We start from the raw sequence: 26,317 nt of genomic DNA, 5'->3' as shown, positions 1-26,317 counted from the left end.
GTGAGCTATAAGAACTGTATAGGATCATTTGAGACAAGACTTGTGTGAGGAGGGGATCAGCCATCCCACAGAGAAACCAACGGCAGAGGGAATTGGTCCAGGGCTCGGCTACTCATAGGGAGAGCCACTCGCACAACACTTCAGACAGTACTGCAGTTTCTGAGAGCGGACATGTGAGGGTGCCTCCAACTAAAGGTTGGGAGAAGTGGTGAAGGCCAGAGGGACTGGGAAGGAAGCCCAGGGGCCCAGAAGGTTGTCATTAGAGAGGCGGTTCATTTGCAGAGGGACAGACAGTGGGAGGGCAGTGAGCAGACTAAGGGAGTACCGAGGATTGGGTGCTTTGTGGTGAGGAGAGGGATGTCGTGCAGAAGAGTAGGCTGACCAGTGTGCTTATCCCCAACACACATACACACACACACACGCATGCATTGGCAGTGGGTGGAGGAGATGCTGCCACTGGGACTGAAGCAGTGAACAGCTGCCTGGACCACAGTGTTCTCCTGTTTCCCTTTCCTTCCCTGAAGCTCTCTAATAGCTTCCAGGACTTGATATCTCCCTGGCACTGTGGCCCAAGAATCCTTAGATGGGCAGTTCCTAGGCAGGGATGAGGAGGTGCAATACCCGAAAGGGAAACCCCCTTAGTTTCTATCTCACGGCAGGAGCCCAGTAGGGAAACCCCACAAGTCCCAAAAGGAAAGCAGGACTTTGGGGAAGAGCAAGAAACCCCCATGCTCTCTCCGAAGATGGGAAACCATGGGTGTGGTTTAGAGCAGGTTATGCTAGAAGGAACGCTGTGGTCAGGCCCCAGCCTTGTGAAAATCATAGATTTCTATGATCTTCATGGAGCTGAAGCACTGGGATTACTGTGGGTCGTGGCTGAGCCTTGACCTGACCTCAGGCAACCCCAAGCTGGCCACAGGCTGAACCTCAATTCTAGTTTTTGGTTGAGTGCTTACCCTAGTGTAAGCCTTCTCCTTACCTGAATCACAGCTTCAGTTAGAGACTGCACGGCTCTGTCCCTGATGAAGCTCTAAGCCTAACCTTGACCAGCCACAGCAGAAGGTTCATTGATAGCTCTGGCCCCAAACACAGAGAGACCACATACACTGGCCCCAGGCTAGGTGCTGAGTTTGACCTTAGACCAAGTTCTGACACTTCATATGGACTAACCCCTAATCTCCTATGTGACCCTGTCCATAGACTGAGCCATTGTCTGAATGAGGCTGATCTTGAGACTATGGCCTCGAGATGGGTCTCCTTCATCCAAGACACTTGCCTACAGACACCTGAATGGCAGCTCTCAGTGCATCAAACCAGTTTCTGCCAGCCCCACATAGACTCATCCAGCACCATGGAACTACGACTTCCCGCACACTCTTCAGCCATCTGGTAAACCAAATGAGGGTGTGGATGAGTCACCTCCACTGAGTCCCCTCTTATGGGTAATTCCCTTACCTGGCCATCTGTCATTCACAGGACAATGGACTGCCAACGGTCTTTGGATGTTCCTGACAGTAGAGAAGAACAAGGAGGTCAGGTCTTTTGGGTCCCACCAGTGGACAGTGCTGTGTGAGTGACCAGAGTCCCAGGGGTGGGGAGGTGAAGGAAGGGCTGGATCTGGGTCTGGAGCTCAGATGGGCTGAAACCCCAGCTTCCTGCCACCCCCATGCTTCCCCCTCTGGGAAGGGAAATTACATTTCCCCATTTTAACCAGGGAAGACTTAGTGAACACAAAGCTGAAAGTACAAGCAGGACAGAAAGTGAAACTGGGCACAGCCCCTAGTATAAGACCCCCCTACCCAGGAGATGGCTGCACACAGAGGCTGGGCCCTGACATGGGCCAGGTGACAGGAGGCCCTGGCTGGCGTGAGTTGGAAGTGGGCACTGGGCAGAGGGTTGGGAGGTTTGGTGGAACCTGGGAGAGGTTGAGAAAGTTTAACAGGTAGGGTTGGGGCAGAAAGCTGAGGGGCAACACTTTGGCCAAGCAGACAGGCATGACTAGCTGACCACGGGAATGAGACTGGTGTAACTGGGCAAGGGTTAGAGCAGTGGAATTATGGTTTTGCCCAGGCTGGGCAAGTGATAGCACAACTTGTCTGGGATGTGTAAGGAGGACTGGACAGACAACCTGGCCAGGAGCAGGACTAAGCAGACAAATGAGTGTAGAGGGAAGAGGCTGAGAACCGAGGACAGTCGGAGGAATGATACAGGGGAGCCAGGATGAGTGGTGACTGGGACTAAGGGGACAACCCTCTGGGTAAAGGTCTCTAACCTGAAACTAGAAGGTTGCCCAGTCTGCACCTGGTAGCTGAAGGACTAGGAATAGAGTTGTAGGAAGAGGGGCAAGTGGTAGGGCTGGGTAGGCTCAAGAGCTGGAGGGTGGGGGAGGAATCTCTACAAAGGGCTCTTGGAGTGTTCAGAACTTAGAAAAGTGGTAAGTGGGTATCAGCTGAGACACCTTAGTCTGAGGTGTAATATTTACCAAGGCCCAAGGGTACATGCCCTGTCGCCATCTTAGAGCTAGGAAGAATCTATTTAGTCTCTAGGATACCAAGGAGTCGGGATGGCTCTCAAGCCAACTGAATACCAGAGATCTCAATCACTGCCCACTTCTGAAAGTCCATGGGGAAAATAGATGGCCCTTGAAGCTTCCATTAGCTGCTGCTGAAGGTACTCTGGGGAGGGCTATAGATTATGAATGGATAGGGAAGAGACCTGGAGAGGAGAAAGGGTGGGAGAGACTTGGGGATGGTTTTGGTTTGGGTTTCGGGGAGAATTGTGTAACTCCCGCTTGAGAAAGAAACTACTGAAGATTGCCCTCTTCCAAGAGCCCCCACTTCACAGCCCTGCTCCCCTCTTACCACAAAATGCAGGGCTTGAAGGCCTCTGAAAAATCAGATAGTCTGATTCTCACTCCATGGTGGGAGCCTGAGACACAAAGATAAGAGGTGACCTGCCTTGTGTGACCAGGAAACTAGACACCCCCCTCCATCATTGCGACCTCCACCACATATCCCTTCCAGGACCATACTGCTGATTTACCCCAGAGGGGCTCAGTGCACAGTGGCCTGTCTTCCATATGAGTCCCTAGAATAGAACCACTGGCTTTGCCAGGTCTCTCCTAGGGACCCAGGTCTATTCAAAGCCTCAAAGCTGCCTGGATGAACCCAAGGAACTCTTGGCAGAACAAACACAGTATCTTCACTTCTGGGGCAGGTGGGTTCTTCCTCTGAGTTCCCTGGGGAAAGTGTACTGGTCTGTGTTTGGATGGATCTGGAATCTAACCCTGCCTTCCTGACCTCTCACTGACTGTGGCTAGTCAGTTTACCCAGTCTCAAGATCTAGGACACATACATGCAGTTATGTAGGCTGGACACTTGAAAAGGCAATTGACCAAGGGAACTAGCTGGAGTGTGTGTATTAAGATCCTGCCTTTGGTGTTCTTACAATGGTGAGCAGAGATGACATGGGGGTAGCCTCTGAGGTCCAAATGGTGATTCTAAGGGGGAAGCTTGAAGATGCCAGTCAAAGAGACTCAGTGCTTGTATAGACTGGTTTCTTCCTTCTCCAGGGTTCTCCAGCCTTTATCTTGTCCCCTTTTCCCCTCTCTCCAGGGCTCAGCCTGTTGCTGCTACCCTTGCTTCTGGTACAAGCTGGTTCCTGGGAGTTCCCAACAGACCCCCTGAGTCTTCAAGAGCTGCGCAGGGAATTCACAGTCAGCCTGTACCTTGCCAGGAAGCTGCTTTCTGAGGTTCAGGGCTATGTCCACAGCTTTGTGAGTCTTCTTAGTGCAATTGGGTCTGGAGGTGAGGACACCCCTAAGTCCCACTGGCCCTCACTAACAGAACTTACCCCTCAGGCTGAATCTCGCTTGCCAGGAGTGAACCTGGACCTCTTGCCCCTGGGACACCATCTCCCCAATGTTTCCCTGACCTTCCAGGCATGGCGTCACCTCTCTGTGAGTAAAGGGTAGGGGGTGGGGATACTGGCAGTAAAGCATGGTACGTGGACAAGTGTTTGAGCAGATGTGGGTCTGCAGATTTGTGTGGTTAATATGTCTCTATATGAAGGTGAAATTGGAAGCTGAGGGCAGTGGTACACATCTGTAATCCCAATATTTGGGAGGCAGAGACTAGAATTTGAGAAATATAGAGGAACAAAGAGGGAGAGGGAGCATTCTGGGATTTGAAAATGGGAACCAGAAGATGGTGAGCAAGACACTGGGTGGGGGGGGAGGCAGGGTTGGGAATGGAGGTAGCTGTGGGAAAGAGATGGGCTCGTAACTAAGATGGGAGTGGGGTTAAGTCAGAGAGAAGACAGTTGTGGCTATGGGTGAAAATTGGGTTGGAGATGGAAGAAGGAAGTGCAATGGACAAAAACAGTGAATCTGAGCCTATGGAGGGAGGTGTATTTGGGTTAAGAAAGAGGGCTGGAGAGATGGCTAGGCGGTTAAGAGCACTGACCACCCTGCCAGAGGTCCTGAGTTCAATTCCTAGCAACTACATGGTAGCTCACAACTATGTGTAATGGGATCCAATGCCCTCTTCTGGTGTGTCTGAAGAGAACTACATAAAACTACAGCATTATGTGTGTGTGTGTGTGTGTGTGTGTGTGTGTGTGTGTGTGTGTGTGTACGTACGTACATACATACATACATACATACATACACACATACATACGAATGGGAATGTGGGAATGAGGTGGGAAAGCAGGTAGAGATGCCAGAACAGGATATGACTGACAGATTTTATGGATGGCAAAGGAATGAATGAAGCTGTGGATGGAGGGAGTGGGTTGAGGAGAAGAGTATAGGCTAAGAAGGCGATGGGACTGACCTCATAAACAATGATAGGAGAAAGCAAGAACAAATCCAAGGACACTAGTGATATGGCTCAGTAGAGGAAGGCTCTTGCTGCCAAGGCTAACAACCTGAGTTCAGTCCCTGGGACCCACATGGTAGGAGCAGGGAACTAATTTCACCAAGTTGTCCTCTGACATCCACAAGCATGTGCACAGGTACACATATACACATGGTATAAATAAAAATGATATAATACTTTTTGTTGTTATTTTGGTTCTTTGAGCCAGGGTATCACTATTTACCCTGACTGTCCTGGAACTCACTAAGTAGACCAGGTTGACCTCTGACTCACAGAGGTCCATCTATATCTGCCTTCGGAGTGCTGGGATTAGATGTGTGTGCTGCCATGCATGAGATAATACAAATTTTAAAGCATAAACTTGTGGATGAAATGGAAGCTAGAATCAAAAAGAGACCCACCTAAAGATAGAGCTCAAGTTGGTGTTCTACAGCTGTCTCTTGACCATTCCCCCTTCTCTTCAATAGGACTCTGAGAGACTCTGCTTCCTCGCTACCACACTTCGGCCCTTCCCTGGACTATTGGGAGGGTTGGGGACCCAAGGGACCTGGACCAGCTCAGAGAGGGAGCAGCTGTGGGCCATGAGACTGGATCTCCGGGACCTACACAGGCACCTCCGCTTCCAGGTAGAATGCGCACTGTTCTCTTGACCCCAGGGATCTACAAGCAAAACGGGCTCACTGGCTCTCTTTTGAAACACCTCTGGGAATCAGAAGCTTAGTGAGACACTTCAGCTTCTGTGAGTGAGATCCTAGATCCCTATTCTGCTCAAAAGTCACTGCCTGCTCTTGAGGGCTGGACTCCAGTGAAAGAGCCGTGGGACAGCCCCTGTCATCTTCAGGCCCCATATTCGTTCTCTCCTCCCTCCAGTTCCGACTTCACTCAGATTCTCCAAGATAGTTCAAAGGTCAATAAAAATTTTACTTTAGTAAAAAGAAAATTGAAAATGCAAGACAGGAAGTACCTGTGTCACTTCCTTTGATCCTGAAAAATCCTTAACAGCAGAAAATTTCCTGACCAATGATCCCCAGGGGAAGGCAATCCCACCCAGTTTGCAGTATCTTGCTCTACCAGGACCATTTTTTTAAGATAGATAGATAGATAGATAGATAGATAGATAGATAGATAAAAGGTAAGGGGACTGGAGAGAAAGCCTGGTAGTTAATGGCACTGGTTGTTCTTCCCAAGGACTTGGGTCCAGTTCCCAGCATCTATGTGACAGTTCACAACTGTCTATAACTCCAATTCTAGGGGCTCTGATGCCTTTTCTCACCTCCTTGGTACTTGGTAAGTGGTGCACATACATGCAGGCAAAACACCAATACACATAAAATAAATTTAAAGTTTTTTTTAAATCTAGTATCCCAAGTGTGGTGATGCATCCCTGTAGTCTCAAACACTTGGCAGGCTGAGGCAGGAGAATTGTGAATTCAAGGCCATGCTGTGTCTATGTAGGAAGATGCTATAAAATAAACAAACACAAAAAACCTAGAGCTGGAGAGATGGCAACAGCAGTTAAGAACACTTGTTGTTCTTGCAGAGGATAAATGCTAACAAACACCCAGCACCCTCTCTGGGCTCCAAGAACACCCGTCATGCAGGCAGTGCACATACACACACATAGGCAAATGCTCATATATACAAAATAAAAATAAATGCATACACACACAAACACACACACACATACACACACACACTGGAAAGATAGCTCAGCAGTCAAGAGCATGGTTTGTCTTGCAAACGACCCGAGTTTGAGTCCCAGCATCCACACAGTGACTCACAACTGTCCTTAACTCCAGTTCCAGAGGACCTGATGTTTCGTCTCACCTCCTTAAGCACTGCACATATGTGGTACACATCTGTACACATAAAATTAAATAAATAATAGAAATGTTAAAGGGAAAAGAAATAGAATGCAAGACTCAAATAAGGACATGGCTAGATTAGATAAAGACTTTGAGCCCGTAAGTCTGAGGTGGAGGCTCCCCAGAGCAACCGCGGCCAGTGGTCACCGATGCCATCGGAGGTGATGGACAACAAAAGGAATGGAGACTCTCTTAGGTTCTTGATGTGGCTCTGTGCGACCCATGGGTCTTTCCTCACAGGTGCTGGCTGCAGGATTCAACTGTTCGGAGGAGGAGGAAGAGGACAAGGAGGAGGAAGAGGAGGAGGAAGGGAAGAAGCTGCTCCTATGGGCTCTGGGTGGCTCCAACCACGTATCGTCCCAAGTGTCCTGGCCCCAGCTGCTCCATACCTACCAGCTCCTACACGCCCTGGAGCTTGTCCTGTCTCGGGCTGTTCGGGACTTGCTGCTGCTGTCCTTGCCCAGGCTCCCAGACTCAGCTTGGGATTCCTAACACCTAGCTTCAAGCCCTGTGGAGTGGCCTTCCAGCTCCCTCCCCTCACCCATTAAGACTCTAAGGCTGGAGTCTGGCCAACTGTGCAGGACAGTCTCTAGCTCATTTGCCTTAGACCAGGCAGGGCTTCACTAGTTCCCAACCCTAACTCAATAATTTAAAAGCCCTCCAGTCCTTACCAGATATTTATTTCTTGGATATTTATTTATTTTTAGGAAATGGTTTATTTATTGTTTGATTCTTGAGTTAGGCCACCACCATGCTGGGTGCCTAATAAAGTCGTCCAACCCAGTTTGTGTTTCCATGTCTTTTCACAGGAAGGTCTGACACCTAAAGAACAGAACAGTTTGGGAAAGAGTTGGGGAGGGGGGAAGCTTTCAGCCACCCAGAACCTCTCTCTACTCCTATATTCTTTGAGCTCCTGGGCAACATTCCCCAGCTCTGTCATGGAGGTTAGCATAGTAGCCTGCAGAGTTGTGATACTGAGCTGTGATTTTGGAAACTCAAAGCAACTGGTCTGTTGCACGTCGCCACCGACTCCAAGTGGTGTCCCTTGGCCCTTGACCCTCTTTCCTTTGAGGTGGCTTCCACCCCAGAGGTGTGCTATCTTACACAGCTCTCTGTGGGGATCCATCATGATGGGTAATTGGGAGGCAGGTGATCATACAGTGGAAATTTAGGGAGAAATAGTCTCCCCAACCCTGTCTTCCTTGAAGTCTTCCGAGTAGCTGAGACAGATGGGAAAGGCGACCAGGAAAGGAATCCACGATCGATGCCAGTGGAGCAAGTCCCCCACTAACAATCAGACTCCTTAGATTCAAGGTCTTCAAAAATATCTAGTTTCGATGAGATCCAGAGGGTGAAAAAGGTGTGCTCCAGTGGCTGAAGGAGTCAAGGGGAACCAGGGTCCAGAAGAGCCTTCAGACCCTCCCTTAGGAGACCTCTCTCACGAGAGCTCTAAGCTGTCACTGTGGCTTTGGCTGGCTCAGTCGGGCTTGCAGCTCCTGCATCATGCCAGGATGAGCGAAGCCAAACCTGTAGAAGGAACAGGACCCATGGGAGCCGTGGGAGCTGGACCCCCAGGTTCCCACAGCCTCCTCACCATCCCAAGCAGGTGCCCCTGTGCCTACCCATGCCCCAGCACTTTTCTTCTGGCTGGCACTGGAGTCCCTTCAGGCCTTGTGGCACTTAGCTCCGGAGTTTCCTCTAGCTGAAGAGGGGACTGCTCAGGGACCTGCAGCTCCTCCTGGGGTTGGGGACTGGGAGGGTCACACTGCTGCTCAAGAACAGAGATTCGACGGAAAGAGGGCCTTGAGCGCCGCCGTGAGGAGCTTCGAGAGAGGAGCACACGACTCCGAGGGACAGAGACATCCAGGCGGGACCCAGGGAGTAGGGCCTGCAAGGCAAGGGACACAGAGGTCTGTGGAGAACTGACTTCCAGATTCTGCTTATCCCTCTTGGGGCCCTACTGAAGCGCTCACCTCATTCCAGTTGCTGTGAATATCCCCTGGGGCACCTGCTGTGGCCTCATCCGATTCCAAGGGCCCAGGCACAGCTACTGTGGGGATTTGGTGTATCTGCTGCCCCTCCTGGCCTGAAGACTCATCCAGACCAGGATGGGTCTCCTGGATCTCTGTCTTCTGTGCTTCGCATGTGGCATCCTCTTCCTCCCGTAGCTTTCGGATCTCGCCCTCTGAGTTGTGGACATTCTGCTCTCGTGACTGCCCTCCCCCAACCTCTTCTTTCGACAGCATCTGATCTCTTAGGAGCCCTTCAGTCTCCACAGTGGCTATGGACCCCTCTGCTCTCTCTGTCTGGGAGCCTAAAGTCACACCATCCATCCCTCTTGTTTCTTCTGCCATTACAGATGTCTCCATCTCTGCCTGCTCCCCCTCTTCAGGCCCATCAATTTTTTGGATATCATAGCCAGACAACTTCTCCTCTGCTGAGCCCTCCAAGCCAACTTCCTGCCCACTTTGTTTCTCCGTGGCCTCCTCCAGCTCCATGTCTTTCCCAGCCTCCCCTCTGCCCTCGAAATACCAGGCTTTCCCAAACTCCGTTTCTGGAGCCACAGCTTCCCATTTTGACCCTTCCTCGGCATCTGCAGTCCTGATACCCACAGTAATCTCATCAGCCAGATAACTGGTCTGTGTGTCCTCACTGCCTTGCAGACTCAGAGCCACCTCCTCCAGCCTCCTCTTCCTGCAAGTCCCATTGGCCTCCCAAAGCATTACAGCCTCCACAGCAGCCCCGTTTTCTGTGGGCTTGGATTCCTCCACTGACTGTCCTGTTCCTGCCTCTGATCCTTGGCTTCCCTCCAGCTCTGGGTTAAGTGCTATGGAGGTCAGTTCCTCCTCTCCTCCTGATCCGAAGACCTCTGGCTGTTGAGCCTCCTGGCCTCCTTCCGCCTGGACCTCCACAGCCTGCTCAGTTGCAGTCTGTTCCTTGCCTGCTTCAGCATCTGCATTTACCTCCTGGCTATTACTGCTGTCTACACCCCTACTCCAGTGTCCCCAGGCTTCTAGCTCAGGACCTGCAAACCCCACAGGCCTAGGATATTCCTTCAAGCTTAGTATCCCCTCTGGGCTCAGGTCTGGAGCTCCACTTGTCTCTTCCTGACCCTTCTGTCCTTCCTCAAGTTGTTTAGTCAAGGTCTGGGAACCTCTCATCAGCTCAGGGTCCAGTCCTTCAGCAACCTTTACTCTCAATATCTCTGGTGTCATCTGAGCTGCTTCACTCTTCTCTTGCACAAACAGCTTCTCAGTCCTGGCTTCTAGAGAGTCTTCCCAGTCAGGCTCATCTTTAGCCTCCGTATCTAAGACTGGTATAGCCTCTGTGGTCCAGGAGCTCCTTTTCTCCCTGGAGGATTCTTCTGCCTGCACCTCCTCTTCCAGACTCATTTCATTATCCCTGATGGCCAAGTCTTGCCTCTCCTCTTCCTCAAAGCTGTACCCTGTCTCCTGGTCTGCCACAACCCCGCTTCTGGCTATCTGGCTTTCAGTCATCTCTCTGGTTCTCTCGGCCTCCAGGGTCTGGATCGGAAGCCTAACTTCAGCCTCTCTCTTCTCATTGATTGCATCCTGCTGGCCTCCCTTGACAGCCTCTTCTAGGACCCAGACTCTCCCAGTAGCTTCTGGGGTGCTGTCTCCTGGGTCCAACCCACATTCTGCTTCCTGAATTCCTGGGCTATCAGCCCCCTCCCTGCCTAAGACTGTCCAGACTTCTCTACTCAACATGGCCCAGTCCTCAGACTCTGCCCCTGGGCATTGTGTCCCCTGTGCCCTTGCACTTTGGCCATCCCTAGTTGGGACCATCCTCTCCTCTTCCTTGTCAGCCCCTTTGGCACCAAACTGCTCAACTTCAGCAACTATGTCTTTGGCCACCCAGTCTATCTCTTTGCTGTCCTCTGTCACATTCTGCCCCTCAGTTCCAGCATTCCCCTCAGGCTCTCTGTGCCAGGTTGGCCATGACTCCACCCCCCTGGCCATCCCTGGCTCTGCAGCTCTGACCACCTCCTCCTCTTCTCCCTTCTGTTCACAGGTTCTCAGTGGCTCCCCAGTGCTCAATTCCTCCTCGCTGTGCTCCCAGATCTCCTGGGATGTATTACTGTTCCTGTCTCTGTGAGTCCCAGGCCCTGCCTCAGGCTTCAGTGGGACACTTGGCTCCTGGCCCCTGGCCCCCTCAGCTGCCTTCCTGGACCCAGTGTCCTGCCTTTCTGCTTGGGGCCTTGTGGAGCTATCTGCTCTCCACCCCCAGGTCTGTTCACCAGCTAAATTTCCTTCTTGGCATCTTATGGTCTCTTCAGGTGCTCCTACCCTCTCACTCTGGCCACTTCTAAGTCCCTCCAGTACCTCCTGGGCTTCCTCCTCTACCACCTTCCCCGCAGTCACCTCCCCCAGTTCCTCAGCTGCCTGTGTCTGCCTCCTCTCTACTGTGGGGACTGTGTCTCCTATGAGGTAGGACACAAACGCACTGAAGGAGTCCTAGAAGAGAAGAAAGAAGAATGAAGGCACTCAGGGGCAGTCTACCCACTTCCCCAGGAGTACTTCATCAACAAAGCCCGGGTAAGAAATCAGGGATCTGGAAGTCTGCTAAGGGACCGAGACAAGGCCTCGCTTGAGTACATGGATGCGCTTGTGGAGGTGGGAGATTGAAACCCAGGAAAGACTGGGCTAGGAATCTGGCTGACTGTAGGAAAGGGGGCTCGAGCCTGAGGAGAGGCTCTCAGGGAGGAGGAAAGGTGAGACTACAAGGAATGGGTGGAAGTTTCTGGTATCTCTCTGCCCCTCTCACCAGTGCTCCCCTCAAAGCCTGATGTAGCCCAGGGAGACGAAGCCGGAGAAAGTCCATCCTGCCGGTCTCTGTGTGTCCAGAAAGCTCACAATGACCATCTGTCCCCACCCACGAAAGCAAGCCAGTCCTCCCTAGCACCCAAGACACTTCCTCTTCCCCTGCCTCTCCCTGACGTATCTCCACCCCAGGCCCTGTGCACCTCCCCCATGCTCTTGGGCGACTTCATGACAGACAGGGGAATGGCTTAGCAATGTCCAGGTGACTCAGACTCAGGTGCACATCTGGAAGTAAAGGGCAGAGGATCTGGCCAGAAAGGGGGGAAAAAAGTGGAAACAGGAGACCTTAGAATCGGGTATGGGGGAGGGGGCATGTGGCAAGTGCAGCCTGAGTGACTCAGGTCTTGTATTCACACCTCAGCCATTTCCGGCTCTTCCAAGCCACAGCCTTCAGTGAGAGGAAGCTAGGGTTTGTGGTTCCTGATTTATCTGAGGGGAAACAGTAGAAGTGCGGGTGAGACCAGTGGAAGTTCTGGCTTCCCATTTCCAATGCCGTTAAGATATTTCTGGGATGAAAGGTCTGGATTGGTGCTCCAATTCCCACATCCTCACCACAGTTATTCTTGTACTGTGATCATTTGTCACTCACGATTTACTGTGAGTTCCTTAAGGACAGAGGCTGCAGAATTTCTAAAGCCCTGCATGGGTGCTAAGTTCCTTTTATTCACTGGTTGAGTGATCTAGGAAGAGCACCACAAGAGGGCATATTTCAAACAGCAATCTTAATGACAGGTGGTCGAGAAGACCTGGTAGAATTGGGCAGAGGCTGCTGGAAGCCATAGCAGAGGAATAGGCTTGATAAAGAATGGTCAAGATGCTGTTGTACCATCAAACGGAAGGTAAGGGAAGGACTCCTTATTTGGGACTATGTGAGGTAACGTATTCCAACTGTCTTCTCAGCCTCATTCTCCTAACTTCCAATTAGGACAAACGGCTGACACCACAGAACAGGAAAAATGCTCATAGCAACTTGCTCAGTGAACTTAGCACCTCTGCTCTATTTCTTACTGCTGAGTCTCTGAAGTCAGCTAAAGGTCTAGCCTCTAGCCTCCGTTAGCACAGGTGGGAGGGGACCTTGGTTTTCTCATATGTGAAACCAGGGGTTGGACTACTTTCGTGGTATTTGTTAGTTCTGAGATAATATGGCAAAGGGAATTTCACAACTTCGTGAATATTGCCATAGATAATTCATAGAAACCTGTTCGGTGGGTGCTTATCTTTTAGCTTTCTAGACAATCTACTCTCAGCTACTTCCCAGATTCTTATTATAGGTCTTTACAATAGGTCTGCAAGGACTACAGATAAGAAGACTTGAGGCCGGTCGCCTTTGCTCCCAAGCGGAACTTGTCCTTGGGACGTTGGGTGGGGTAGTGGGACAACCATAGCAAAGTAGCCATATTTGTTTCAGGCAAGTAAGAGCAGCAGGAAAGAAGCTGAAGCCTCCCGCGCCATGACTAGTACTGGCAGATTTGGTCGGCGTCTAGCGTGCCGCTTTTCATGGCTCTATTTGTGGCTCCCTTCGGCTCCAGTTCAAAATCAGTGCTTCCAGGGATTCTCCCGAACTCTCCTTCTTTCACTCCCGGAAGTTTGAGAAGTCCAAAGACGAAAAGGAGAATAAAGAACCCGGAAGTACCGAGCAACCTCCAAGCACGTGATGGAAGACGCACGGATAATATCACGTGACCCTCAACCTGCTCTTCTACCTTGCGGAGAGTTCAGCTGCTCTTAAAGGTACAGGCTTGGCCGGGGGCTTTGCTTTAGAGGGGCGGGGTCAGACAGGTGGGACGTGGCTGAACACGAGCTGGAGATCTGGGCGTCTTTTGATGGACAGCAGTGAATAGCAGACAGTGGAACCTAGGACGGATCACTGGGCGTTGATCCTTCGCACCCACCTGTCCCTGACTTTCATCTGTTTTCTTGAAGCTAACTCCGAACACAGGCTGACTTTGAGCCCTTTGGGGGACCCGAACTCAATGTTATGGGAAGCTCTGCGGGCACGTGGAGGCGCCTTGAGGATTCCGAGAGTGAGTACTCTCGTCAGTTACCTTGGGAATGACCACCTCTGCCCCGCGGCTTTCCCGAGGAGTTGGGATGCTCGCCCTGTCTCTTCCACACGATACGGGATAGGCGGGCCCTTCGTGTACCCGAGTGAGTGGTGGGTTTTGCTTTCTCCTACCTCCCAGGGGAGGAGACCGACTCAGAGCCCCAGGCCCCTCGGTTGGATAGTCTGAGTGTCCTTTGGAAGAATGCGGTGGGCTTCTGGTAAGTGGTCTGAGAGTTGTGCAAAAGTAAAGTGCAATTGGAGCGAAGATGGTGAGAGCCGAGTTGTGAAAGGCAGTTGAATACACAGATACTGAATGAACCGTTAACTTTCCAAGTTCCATTAAATTGCCACCTTCACCTGTTGACCGGGTCCTCTTAGTATCTGTAGCGTTATTTATTAAATGTTTTCTTCCAACCAACTCAGTTGCAGCAACTTTGTTTTTTTTTTGTTTTCTTTCTTTCTTTCTTTCTTTCTTTCTTTCTTTCTTTCTTTCTTTCCTCCTCCTCCTCCTCCTCCTCCTCCTCCTCCTCCTCCTCCTCCTCTTTTTCTTCTTCTTCTTTGGCGCGGGGATAAGGTCTTCTTCAAACTCTACAAGCAGTAGAGGCTTGCTTTGAACTTCTAATCCTGCTTCGCCTTCCAGGTGCTGCAGTTACAGGCCTTGTGAGCACCATGCCCAGCTCACCCTTTGTGTTTGTTTGCAGTGCAAGGTATTAAAAGCAGGTCCTTCCAGGGCTCATAAAGTGCTGTACAAGTGAGCTCTGTCCTCAGCCAATTTGCTTTTTCCAAGCACTGAGGACAGCTCTGGGAGATGATAATAAGAACAATATGCTCTGCTATTATTTTGATTCCCTTGAGGTCAGCAGGTGAAAACTTGTCCCCATTATGCACAGGAATGCACTTGGTATTTCTGTTGTACCATAGTGTATCCGTGGATGACAAATGCGGGAGGAACAGAATTTTAGTGTAAGCATAGAAGTGATAGTGTTTATGAAGAATCTTGGCACTTGGCCATGAGCCAGTCTAATCTCAAGTTCTGTTTTGATAGTGGAGAAGGAAAAAAAAGTGGGTTTTTTTTTGTTTTGGTTTGGTTTTGTTTTTTGTTTGTTTGTTTTTGAGACAGGGTTTCTCTATGCAGCCCTGGCTGTTCTGGAACTCACTCTGTAGACCAGGCTGGCCTCGAACTCAGAAATCCGCCTGCCTCTGCCTCCCAAGTGCTGGGATTAAAGTCGAACACCACCACTGCCCGGCCCAAAAAAAAAAAAAAAAGTGTCTGAAGGATACAGGTAAGGGAGAGATCTTTGAGGACTGTAGGTGGACAGAGAATGAAGATCTGTCCTCATTCTAGGATCTTGGGTCTTTGCAACAATTTCTCATACGTGGTGATGCTGAGCGCTGCCCATGACATCCTGAAGCAGGAGCAGGCATCTGGAAACCAGAGTCATGTAAGTGAACCCCTTTCACCATCACCATACGTTTGTCCCCATGGGAATACTAGGGACACACTCACCCAGGGCCAGAGGTCCCCTTAAAAAGGTAGCTATGGGTGGGATCAGGGAGCTAAGGTCTTAGTCTCCCACATCCTCCTGTCGGAGGGATCCTAAAGAGAGCAACAGGTACCAGGTTGGTGAACTCAAATAACTGGCTGGGTAAGACCTTATTTTGTGGTGTGGTTTGTCACTGTGTCCTGTTGACATTTGAGGTCAGGTGACTGTTGTCAGTCTGTCCTGCATGGTGTAGATGTTTAGTAGCATCCCATGCCTCTAACAACCAAAAGTGACAGCCAAGAATGTCTCCAGATGTTACAAGTGCTCCTGGCAGGTAAAATCACCTGGTGGAGAGCTTTTTGAGTCAGTAAGCTAGAGCATGCAGTACCTAAGAGGCGGGGCCTCCACATTGCAGGTTCAATAGGGAATTTGACCCAAGCTGAGATTTTTCCAGAAACCCAGATTTCTATATGAATGCTCTTAAATATGGTACATCCATCTTGGGGGGCTATCTTTGGCCTCTGGGCCATTGGTTTGAGATGTTTATAAACACTCTCCTTCATTGTGGCCATAGAAAAACTGAGGCCCCAAGAAGCCATGCCTACCCACAGCTATTTGTGAAGTCTGGGCAGAGCTGGGACTGGGCCTTGCTTAGCCCCCTGTCTCTTTGTAGGAAAGACTCTCTTCTCTTCCATAGGTGGAACCAGGCCCAACGCCCACGCCCCACAACAGCTCATCTCGATTTGACTGTAACTCGATCTCCACAGCTGTGAGTACTCGTGTGAGGCCCCGTGGTCCATGCCTTTGCATCCTCATTCCCCTGCATCCAGCTGGGACTGTCGGGAATTGCAATGATCAGTACTTTCTGTGAATGGTAATTATTAGCTCTGGTAGCCGTCGTCACTGTCCTCCCCTCCCCCCCCCCCAGCTTTGTGAATGAGAGACACTGTAAGCTTCCCTGTTTGGGATGAGGAAACTGAAGCTCAGAGCATGTAAATACACCCTGACACCCATTGGAGGAGCCCCAGAGCTGAGAATGAACCGAGATCTATCTAACTCCAGAGCGTGGACTTGCAGCAGCTCCCACTGGCTGGCTTGTTTGAGAAGGTTGTCTCAGGAGGGTCTAGGCTCTTACTGTCTTCTCCTGTCTTAGGCGGTGCTCCTGGCAGACATCCTCCCGACCCTTCTCATCAAACTCCTGGCTCCTCTTGGCCTTCATTTGCTGCCTTACAGGTGTGGGTCGGGTTGGCAGGAGGAAGGCAGAGTGGGAGGAAGCAGGAGTCTGGAGAGTCTTGCATGGAGGTGTCCTTCTGAGTTCCTCCCCATCTCTTCGCAGCCCCCGGGTGCTTGTCAGTGGAGTTTGTTCTGCTGGAAGCTTTGTGCTGGTTGCCTTTTCTCAGTCAGTGGGGTTAAGCCTGTGTGGTGAGTACAAAGCTGTGTGATGGGCCCAGAGAAGCCTCAATGGAGTGATGTGGGGGTAGTCTCCCCAGCTTCCCAGAGTAAAAGGCTATGTCTGTAACCCCAGGAGACTGCTAGTGGTGTTGGTATGTGTGTGCATGGGGGTAGAGGGGGCATGCATCCACACAAGAGCCGTGGCTTTCAGTTAAAGGTCACCGTATACTGTTTGTCCTCCCAGGAGTGGTTTTGGCCAGCATCTCATCAGGGCTAGGGGAGGTCACCTTCCTCTCACTGACCGCCTTCTACCCCAGGTAAGTGGCCTGGACCTGGAAGACTGGGACAAGTGTGCCTCCTGCTGGCTTCCATCTTCTTGAATGCTCCTGTGTTCTTTTCAGTGCAGTGATCTCATGGTGGTCTTCGGGTACTGGAGGTGCAGGGCTTCTTGGATCACTGTCTTACCTGGGGCTCACCCAGGCTGGCCTCTCCCCGCAGCACACCCTGCTTTCTATGTTGGGGATCCCTGTTCTGCTGCTAGCCAGGTGAGTGTCCTTAGACCCAAAGGATGAAAGATGGGAGGAGGAACTTGATGCTAATCCAATCTTCAGATCTCTTTATTGTGAAGGGATATGGATTCTGGACTCTCAACACCCCTCAATTTGAGTCCCAGAGAGTGTGTGTGTGGGGGGGTGTTAGCTGTATGACTCTGGACAACTTCATTCCTGACCCTCAGTTGTCTCTGTCTCATGGTGGTTCTGTCTCATCCACACAGGTAGGCCCCTGAGACTGGGGCTGAGACTGAATGCACCTCGGTTTATTTGTTCTGTGTGTATTTGTGTGTTTTAGAAAACATTAGAAGCCACATGTAGTGGTGCATGCCTTTCATCCCAGCACTCGGGAGGGAGAGATTAGTGGATCATGTTATAGCTTAGGGCTGTTGGTGGGTATCCACTAGAGAAAACTGCTCAGACATGGGTTTAAGTAAGTGGAAATACAATTAGCCACCTGGTGACTACACTGGGTGTTCATTATCCCAGTGTAGCCAGAGCCTTTCTCAGGGTGAACTTTTGAGTACAAAACCATGTCCTGGGTTGACATGCTTCAATTAACAAGAACAGTTAGCCAGAAATGGAACTACCAAAGCCAAGGAAACAAGATTAGTACATTCAGAGACTATCCCTGAACTATTGACTTTGATAGATTAGGCCTTTGTTTTAGTTTTGGCAGGTGGTGCTATCTATATGCTGAATTTTATAGTTTGAGTGGCACTTCCATTAAAGTGAGTCGTCCTAAGGCCAAGGGCCTATTAGAAGGACAAGACTGCCGGGCGGTGGTGGCGCTCGCCTTTAATCCCAGCACTTGGGAAGCAGAGGCAGGTGGATTTCTGAGTTCGAGGCCAGCCTGGTCTACAGAGTGAGTTCCAGGACAGCCAGAACTACACAGAGAAACCCTGTCTCGAAAAAACAAAAAAAAAAAAACAAACAAAAAACAAAAAAAAAAAAAAAACAAGGACAAGACTATCTCAGAAAAAAAAGAACAGTATGTATGTAATGCCGAACACCCATAGTCCTTGCACTTGGGAGGTGATGCAGAGGGATCACATGTTTGAAGCCTACCTAGGATACGTGTAGAGACCCAGGCTCAAAAATAAATTAGATAATTGAATATATGGCAAATGCCTTTAATACAAGCATTCAGGAGGCAGATGGATCTCTGTGAGTTTGAGGTCAGCCTGGTCTACATCTGGAGCTCCAGGCCAGCCAAAGCCACATAGTTAGACCCTGTCTCAGAAAAACAAAATAAAGAAATCCCCTGGGTAAACTCAGTCAGAAAATGAAACAAAAAGACACTGAGTATGAGAAAGGGCCCTGTGAAGTGGGAGAGGTCACAGGGTATGGGAACACTTGAGGGCGGGTGAGAGTCACAGAGTGCAGTGTATACATGTATAAAAATGTCAAGGAGCACATTTAATAAAAATTGCTGTAAAGTGCTGACTATATGAAAAGTGGTACTGGATACTGAGAACAGAAAAACAGAGCTGCTGTGACTGAGGAAATGAAGTTTGGGTTAAAAAGAGCCAAAGTTGGCTTCCAAAGGATGCACTTGTGAACATTTGAAGCTCTCCCAGCACAGGGTACCGTAGAGCTGGGAGTACCCCCATGCAAATGTGAAGGTCCTGGGAGGGGAGGGCCTGCAGGACCTCTGGGGCCTTTCCCAACAAGAGCTCCCTGACTCGCTTTTCCGTTCCACCCCAGCTATTTCTTGTTGCTCACATCTCCTGAACCTCTGGACCGAGGAGGGGAAGACGAGGCAGAGACTGCTGCCCGGCAACCTCTCATAGGCACTGAGACCCCAGAGTCAAAGCCAGGTAGGATGCAAAGGCCCTCCCAGGGCTACTTTCCCCTTGGGGTTTTGATCTCAACAGTGGCAGTGGATACAGTTGAGGGAAACAGGCTGCTGGGTGTACAGGTTTGGGTCAAAGCAGTCATGTGTACTTACTGACTAGTGACTACATGCCAGACATTCCAATTGCTGGGAACAGTGGTGCTCAAGATGAACAAATGAGGGCATTTTCACAGGATGTAAAACTCTGATGGGGCCCAGAAGGGTGGTGCATGCCTTTAATCTCAACACTCGAGAGGCAGCCACAAGCAGATCTCTATGATTTCAAGGCCAGTCAGGCTACATAGTAAGACCTTGCACAAAAGTAGAAAACAACAGGTTTTCTGGGTTGATTAAGAGATCTGCTTTACAGAAGGTTCTAAGTGTGATTTTTGTTGTTGTTGTTTTGTTTTGTTTTGTTTTTTTTCCTCAAGTTTTTGCTTATTTGTTTTTAAACAGTCTCTCTGTGTACCCCTGGCTGGCCTGGAACTCACTATATTCACAAAAATAGCCTCACAAATGCACCTGCCTCTGCCTCTCAAGTGCTGGGAGTAAACCCATATGCCACCATACACCTAGCTAAGATTTATTTTTATATTTATTTGTGTGTGTGTGTGTGTATGTGTGTGTGTGTGTATGTGTGTATACACCTGTACAGTAGATGGCCAGCAGAGGGCATCAGATGCCTTGGAGTTGCAGTTACAGGCAATTGGGAGCTGGCTGATGTTGCCAGGATTCAAATTCTGACCCCAATGGTTGAGCAGCCAGTGTTCCTTTTTTTTTCTTTTTCTTTTTTTTTTTTTTAATTGTCTGTTTGTTTGAGGCAGGGTTTCTCTGTATAGTGTTGGCTGTCCTGGAACTTACTCTATAGACCAGAATTCAAAAATTCTACTGCGTCTGCTTTCCAAGGGCTGGGATTCAGGGCTTAACCTCAAGCCATCCCTCCAGCTCTGGGAAAGGCTTTACTTAGTTATTTACTTTTGTAATTGTTCGTTTGCTTTTCCAGTCAGAGTTTCTCTGTGTTTCCCTGGCTGTCTTGGAACTTGCTCTGTAGTACAGGCTGCCCTCAAACTTTCAGAGATCCACCTGTCTCTGTCTCCCAAGTGCTAGGATTTAAAGACGTGAGCCACCACTGCCCTGTGATTTGTTTATTTTTATTTTATGTGCAATGGTGTTTTGCCTGTGTGCATGTCTATGTGGGAATGTTGGATCCCCTGGAACTGGAGTTACAGACAGTTGTGAGCTGCCATGTGGGTGCTGGGAACTGAGGTCCTCTGGAAGAGCAGCCGCTCCTCTTAACCACTGAGCCATCTCTTGAGCCCCCAAGAGAACCCCAACAACAAACCATTTATTTCTGAGGATGGAGTTGCTTGGTGAAGGGCAGCGTGTACACAAATCAGACGTTCTGAGGATTGAGCTCTGTTCATTCAGACTCGGCAGCAAGTGCCCTCACCACTGAGCCATCTGGTCAGCCTAAGACAGCCTTTAGAGGACATCTTTGGGTGGAAACTTGGCTGTCAAGGTGTCAGTCTTGTGAATGTCTAGGTGAACATGTTCCAGGCACAGGAAACAGCTCAGGGTGAGGCCTTATGGCGGAAAAAAAAAAGAGCCTAGCTATTCTAGAAACAGAAAGCACAGCCAGAGAGTCTGGGATGGAGTGAGCAGATAAAAGGTGTACATTGATCTACAGTCTTGATTTTTTTTTAAATCGGTTATATATGTATTTGTGCGCATATACATATGTACATAGCATGAAGTTTGCCATTTTAGCAACTACTAAATGTGCAACCTGTGGCATTTAAATCCACACATGCTGTGCTAGCTGGTTGCTTGCTGCATGCTGGCGTCTAGCTAAGCGTTGAGTGTGCAACTTCTTCCCCTCCTCCCTGCTCTGTAGGTGCCAGCTGGGACCTCTCCCTCCAGGAAAGGTGGACAGTGTTCAAGGTCTGGATGGTGGCTGCGGGTGCCCTGTGAGGATCCTCTGCCTCCTGCCTTTCACTTACATCTCCTGACTCTTCCAGGGCCTCTTGCGGTACATCATCCCTCTGGTGCTGGTCTACTTTGCAGAATACTTTATCAACCAGGGACTTGTGAGTCAGGAGTGCTGGGGAGGGAGAGTGGGAGGAGAAATAGGACTGAGGTTCCACTGTCTCCATTTGTCTGGTCATTGCTGCAGTTTGAGCTCCTGTTTTTCCGGAATACATCCCTAAGTCATGCCCAGCAGTACCGATGGTGAGAGAAGTGGGCAGTGGGCTGGGAGGGTCCCTTTTGTTGGGGTCCTGGGGTTGACCCCAAAGGTGCCCTGAGAGCTTCTTCCTCCTCCCTGCCCCCACCTTAGGTACCAGATGCTATACCAGGCTGGTGTGTTCGCCTCCCGCTCTTCTCTCCAATGTTGCCGAATCCGGTTCACCTGGGTCCTAGCCCTGCTCCAGGTACTGAGTCCCTGCTCTGTTTGTTCACGCCCACCTCGGCTCCCCGAGTACCTTACTCAGCAGAAGACATTAGTGTACTCCAGTGTTCCTAAGTACAGCACTAAACGCCAGTAGGGCTCCATATAAAATGTGTCATGGCATCAGGAGGAGCCAGTCATACTTGTGGGTAAATACCAGTTTCTGTACTCACTAGCTGTGTGACTTGGAGTAGGTCTCGGAACCTCTAATGAGCCTCAGTTTTCCTATCAAGAAATGAGATGTGGTGGAGCAGGATGTGTACCTCAGTGGTAGAATATTTGCCTAGCCTGTCTGAGGCTGTGGGTGCCATCCCTAGTATTGCAGAATTTAAAATATTTAATAGCCACGGACAATGCCTATTTCTCAGTGTTTGTATAACAATATTGAGAAAAAAAGGAAGAACAAAATATTGTTTTGATTTATTTTGGTTTTGTTCTTTTCTGCTTTATTTTTTTTCCTTTGTTTGTTTGTTTGTTTTTGAGACAGGGTCTCACTGTGTAGCCATGGCTGGCCTGGAATCCGATATATAGACCAGGCTGGCCTGGAGCTCACAGATCCGCTTCATGAATGCTGCCATTGAAGGCCTGTGCTGTCCTGTCTGGCCTTTGTTCTTTGTTCTTGTAGTCATCCTGACTGAACCTAGGCCCTGTTCATGCTAGGTCAGTGCTGTTTGTTCCTGAACGTCTTAAGCCCTCAGACTTATTTATTTTTTTTTACGATTTAAATAATTATAATTAGATTTATATTTATTTATTGGTGGGAGGGAGGTACTTGCCAAGTCGTGTGTATGGAAGTCAGAGGACAGCTTGCAGGATTGGTTCTCTTCTTCCACATGTGGATTCTAGGGATGAAACTCAGGTCACCAGGTGTGGACGTGAGTGTCCGTAGCTGAGCCATCTTATCAGCCCAAGTCACCATACTAAAGCTGGCCGTGAACCTACGTCTGAAGCCCACATAAGCCTTGAACGTTTTTTAATTTACATATACACGAACCTTTGTCTACATGTATATATGTGAACCACCTGTGTGCCTGGTACCCATGGAGGCCGGAAAAGGTGTCAGAGCCCCTGGGACTGGAGCTCCAGATCGCTGTGAACCGCCATGTGGGTGCTGTGGGAGAACAACAAGCGCCGTTAACTACCGAGCCGTCTTTCCAGTCCAAAATTTTGTACTCTTGACATTTGCAGCTAAATAATTCTAATATGTAACTTGCTGTCTTGTGTGTTGTGGGCGTTTAGCAGTGTTCCTAGCTAGATGCTGGTGAGACATTGTCAGATGACCCATTGATCTCAGCGCAGTAATTAGGGGAGAATAGGTGCTTTTCGGGGGTGGGGTCCCTTGGGTGCTGAGGATAGGACTCTGGTAGAGTATTTGCCTGTGAAGCACAGATGACTGTGTTAAATCTGCTGTGTGTGTGTGCACGTGTGCGCACATATGCACAGTAGGAGTGTCTAGGTGTGATGATTTATGCCATTAAAATGAAACAAAAAGACAAGAAGGAGAGGTGACTGATGACCACAGTGGGAATGAATGACCGTGGTCCGACTGAGTGATCACCAGTGATGGGAAGCTGAGGAACATTCTAGACTAAGAGTGACGGGAACAAAGGAAGGGGAGGAACCGACAAGGCATGTGAGGATGAGGATGGGGCCAGCAAAGGCCCACCAAGATGTCAGGGTCCCAGCCGAGCACTGGGATCCTACACAGCCCTCTGCTTCACCAGCATCTCCTGTGACCTGGCAGCTCTGAGCCCTGCTGCCTCCCTGCTGTGCTGATGCCCCATCTCAAGCCTCCCTTCCCTCTGCCCACAGTGTCTCAACCTGGCCTTCCTGCTGGCAGACGTATGCTTGAGCTTCCTGCCCAGCATCTACCTCATCTTCGTCATCATTCTGTACGAAGGGCTTCTGGGTGGGGCCGCTTATGTGAATACCTTCCACAACATTGCTCTGGAGGTCTGTGTCAGTTGGACGAGGGCTGTGGCTGGCCTTAGGAGCCTTGTGGATGGAAGCCTAACCCTTGTTCTTTGCTCTCCCAGACCAGTGACAAGCACCGAGAGTTTGCCATGGAAGCTGCCTGTATCTCTGACACCTTGGGAATCTCCCTGTCAGGGATCCTGGCCTTGCCGCTACATGACTTCCTCTGCCACCTGCCCTGACATGAGTTGCTGGACACACACTGACTGCAGGCACATGAACAGATCACACTTCTGCGGCTCTGCCACAGGCCTTCCCTGTGAGACTCCTGAGTGGGAAGAGCCACAGTCCTGCCCTACTTCAGCAAGGAGCTCCCATTGTTTCCCACTCCCGAGCTGGCCTCAGGGAGTTTTCTCCCATCCTCTGCCCTTCTAATAAATGCTTATTTTATGTTTACTTTCTGTGTAGTCTCTGAAACTGAACGCTTAAATAAGTCCATTGTGAAATATATGTACTTATGAATGTATAAGTATTTCAGACAAGGTGTACATCACACCAGTAATTCCAGCACTCAGCAGGCTGGAGAATACAAGTTCATGTCTGACCTGGGATATATAGTGAGACCCCGAGGACTAGGGATATAGTCCAGTAGAATACTTGCCTATGATATTCTAGACTCTCATTTTTTATCCCTGGAAAACAATTAATTCAAAAGCAGTTTATACTGATAAAGCCTCTACTCCCAGTATTGGGGAGGTAGAGACAGAAGGATCAGGAGTTCATAGTCCTCAGCTACATAGAAAGCCAAAGTCAGCCTAGCCTACGTGAGATCTTGTTTAAAAATAATTCCATTCCGCCGGGCGGTGGTGGCGCACACCTTTAATCCCAGCACTTGGGAGGCAGAGGCAGGCAGATTTCTGAGTCCAAGAGTTCGAGGCTAGCCTGGTCTACAGAGTGAGTTCCAGGACAGCTAGGGCTACACGGAGAAACCCTGTCTCGAAAAACCAAACCAAAAAAAATAATAATAAAATAATAATTCCATTGTATATTTCTGGCTTCTTTATCAAAAATCAAGTATCCATAGGTGTGTAGATTTATATCTGGGTCTTCAATTCCATTCATCAACTTGTCTGTTTTTATGCCAGTACCATGTAGGTTTTATTAGTATAACTCTGTAGTAGCTTGAAATAAGGATGGCAATACCTCCAGAAGTTCTATTATTGTACAGAGTTGTTTTAGCTATTCTGAGTTTCTTGTTTTTCCATATGAAATTGAGTATTATTCTTTCAAGATCTGTAAAGAATTATGTTGGAATTTTGATGGAGATTGTGTTGAATCTGTAGATTGCTTTTCCTAAGATGGCCGGTTTGTTTGTTTAATATTTTTACTATGTTAATCTTACCTATCCATGAGCATGGGAGATCTTTCCATCTTCTGATATCTTCTTCAATTTCTTTCTTCAGTGTCTTTAAAGTTTTTATTATATAAGTCTTTCACTTGCTTGGTTAGATTGACTAAGATATTCATAGAAGAGAAAGTGAGTAATAAGTAGCCCTGAGACATGTCACAGGAGACAGTTTCCTGAACAGAACACCAATAGCTCAGGCACTAAGACTGACAATAAACAGGACCTCAAGAAACTGAAAAGCTTCTGTAAGGCAAATGATATTGTCAATAGGACAAAATGACAGCCTACAGAATCGGAAAAGATTTTCACCAACTCCATATCTAATAGAAGGCTAGTATCCAAAACATATAAAGAACTCAAGAAGCTAGACATCAATAAGCCAAATAACGCAAATAAAAAATGGGGTACAGAGCTAAACAGAATTCTCAACAGAGGAATCTTGTTTTGTTTTGTTTCGAGACAGGGTTTCTCTGTGTAGCCCTGGCTGTCCTGGAACTCACTCTGTAGACCAGGCTGGCCTCGAACTCAGAAATCCACCTGCCTCTGCCTCCCAAGTGCTAGGATTAAAGTTGTGCGCCACCATTGCTCGGCTTCAACAGAGGAATCTTAAATGGCCAAAAACCACTTAAATGTTCAACTTCCTTAGCCATCAGGGAAATGCAAATCAAAACAACTTTGCGATTCCATCTTACACCTGTCAGAATGGCTAGGATCAAAACCACAAGTGACAGCTCATGCTGGCGAGGATGTGGAGCAAGGGAAGCACTCTTGCATTGCTAGTGGGAATGCAAACTTGTACAGCTACTATGGAAATAAATATGGCGAATTCTCAGAAAATTGGGACTCGATCTACCTCAAGACCCAACTATGCCTCCTGAGCATATATCCAAAGGATGTTCCATCCTACCACAGGGACACTTGCTCAACTATGTCCATGGCAGCTTTATTCATAATAGCCAGAAACTGGAAACAACCCAGATGTTGCTCAACTAAAGAATGGATAAAAAAATGTACATTTACATATGGAGTTTTACTCAACTGTTAAAAAATAATATCATGAAATTTGCGGGCAAATTTTTTTAGAAAAAAAAAAATCATCCTGAGTCAAGTAACCCAGGCCCGGAAAGACAAATATGGTGTGTACTCATAAGTGGCTATTAGCTGTAAAGAATAATCATGCTATAATCCACAAACTCAGAGAAGCCAAGTAACAAGGAGGGCTCAAGGGAGACTCATGGATCTCTCTGGGAAGAGGAAATAGAAGAGGGTGGACTGGGGGCAGGTAGGGATGGGAACGAGAGGGATCAGGTGGGGACAGGATGGAGGGAGAGAGTACTGGGAGAGATAACGAACGGGGTGGGGGCACTTCAGGGATGAAGTAGAACCTTAGTGCAATGGAAACTCCCAGAAATCTATGATGGTGACTCTAGTGAAGATTCCTAGTAACTGGGGATACGGAGCTTTAACCAGCCATCTTCTGTAAGCAGGCAAGACCTCTGGTCAAGGAAATGGAACACCAACCCAGCCACAAAACCTTCAACCTACAACTTGTCCTGTGTTGTTGTAAATGCTATTAATTAGCTCTTTTAGTTCTTAATATGACTCAGCCAGTCTCCCAATAATCAAGATAGAGTCCTATCGGTTTATTTAATCAG

The 26,317-nt window shown here is 49.0% G+C and overlaps 3 protein-coding genes across 5 annotated transcripts; 2 read left to right on the top strand and 1 right to left on the bottom strand.

Moving 5' to 3' along the window:
• The first annotated feature begins 1,480 nt into the window (after positions 1 to 1,480).
• On the top strand, positions 1,481 to 7,528 carry Il27 (interleukin 27). The gene is made up of 5 exons (XM_028764210.1): positions 1,481 to 1,532; positions 3,615 to 3,775; positions 3,860 to 3,958; positions 5,348 to 5,506; positions 6,986 to 7,528. Exons 1-5 carry the CDS (start codon positions 1,481 to 1,483, stop codon positions 7,235 to 7,237), a joined length of 723 nt encoding a protein of 240 aa, XP_028620043.1. The 3' UTR covers positions 7,238 to 7,528.
• Positions 7,410 to 11,662, bottom strand: Apobr (apolipoprotein B receptor). Its single transcript, XM_028764167.1, has 4 exons — positions 11,531 to 11,662; positions 8,719 to 11,220; positions 8,368 to 8,633; positions 7,410 to 8,272 (listed from the first exon to the last, which is right to left on the bottom strand). Exons 1-4 carry the CDS (start codon positions 11,585 to 11,587, stop codon positions 8,203 to 8,205), a joined length of 2,895 nt encoding a protein of 964 aa, XP_028620000.1. The 5' UTR covers positions 11,588 to 11,662; the 3' UTR covers positions 7,410 to 8,202.
• Positions 11,142 to 23,710, top strand: Cln3 (CLN3 lysosomal/endosomal transmembrane protein, battenin). 3 transcript variants are annotated; one of them, XM_028764170.1, is made up of 18 exons: positions 11,142 to 11,301; positions 12,319 to 12,425; positions 12,995 to 13,317; positions 13,510 to 13,610; positions 13,770 to 13,848; positions 14,976 to 15,072; positions 15,812 to 15,883; positions 16,268 to 16,347; positions 16,451 to 16,536; positions 16,751 to 16,823; positions 16,908 to 17,051; positions 18,765 to 18,877; positions 20,789 to 20,835; positions 20,913 to 20,981; positions 21,068 to 21,123; positions 21,230 to 21,323; positions 23,153 to 23,293; positions 23,377 to 23,710. In XM_028764170.1, the coding sequence occupies exons 4-18, from the start codon at positions 13,565 to 13,567 to the stop codon at positions 23,494 to 23,496; spliced, it is 1,317 nt and encodes a 438-aa protein (XP_028620003.1). In that variant the 5' UTR covers positions 11,142 to 11,301; positions 12,319 to 12,425; positions 12,995 to 13,317; positions 13,510 to 13,564; the 3' UTR covers positions 23,497 to 23,710. The 3 variants fall into 3 exon arrangements, with proteins under 3 accessions (XP_028620003.1, XP_028620002.1, XP_028620001.1); XM_028764169.1 differs by lacking the exon at positions 11,142 to 11,301 and adding an exon at positions 11,310 to 11,803; XM_028764168.1 differs by lacking the exon at positions 11,142 to 11,301 and having other exon boundaries at positions 11,896 to 12,425.
• The last annotated feature ends 2,607 nt before the right edge of the window (positions 23,711 to 26,317 follow it).

The sequence above is a fragment of the Grammomys surdaster genome, unplaced genomic scaffold (assembly GCF_004785775.1).
Source record: "Grammomys surdaster isolate TR1022 unplaced genomic scaffold, NIH_TR_1.0 142, whole genome shotgun sequence".
NCBI classification, from domain to species: Eukaryota; Metazoa; Chordata; class Mammalia; order Rodentia; family Muridae; genus Grammomys; species Grammomys surdaster.
The sequence above is the reverse complement of the archived record's forward strand: the minus strand, read 5'-3'. Positions and strand labels throughout refer to the sequence as shown.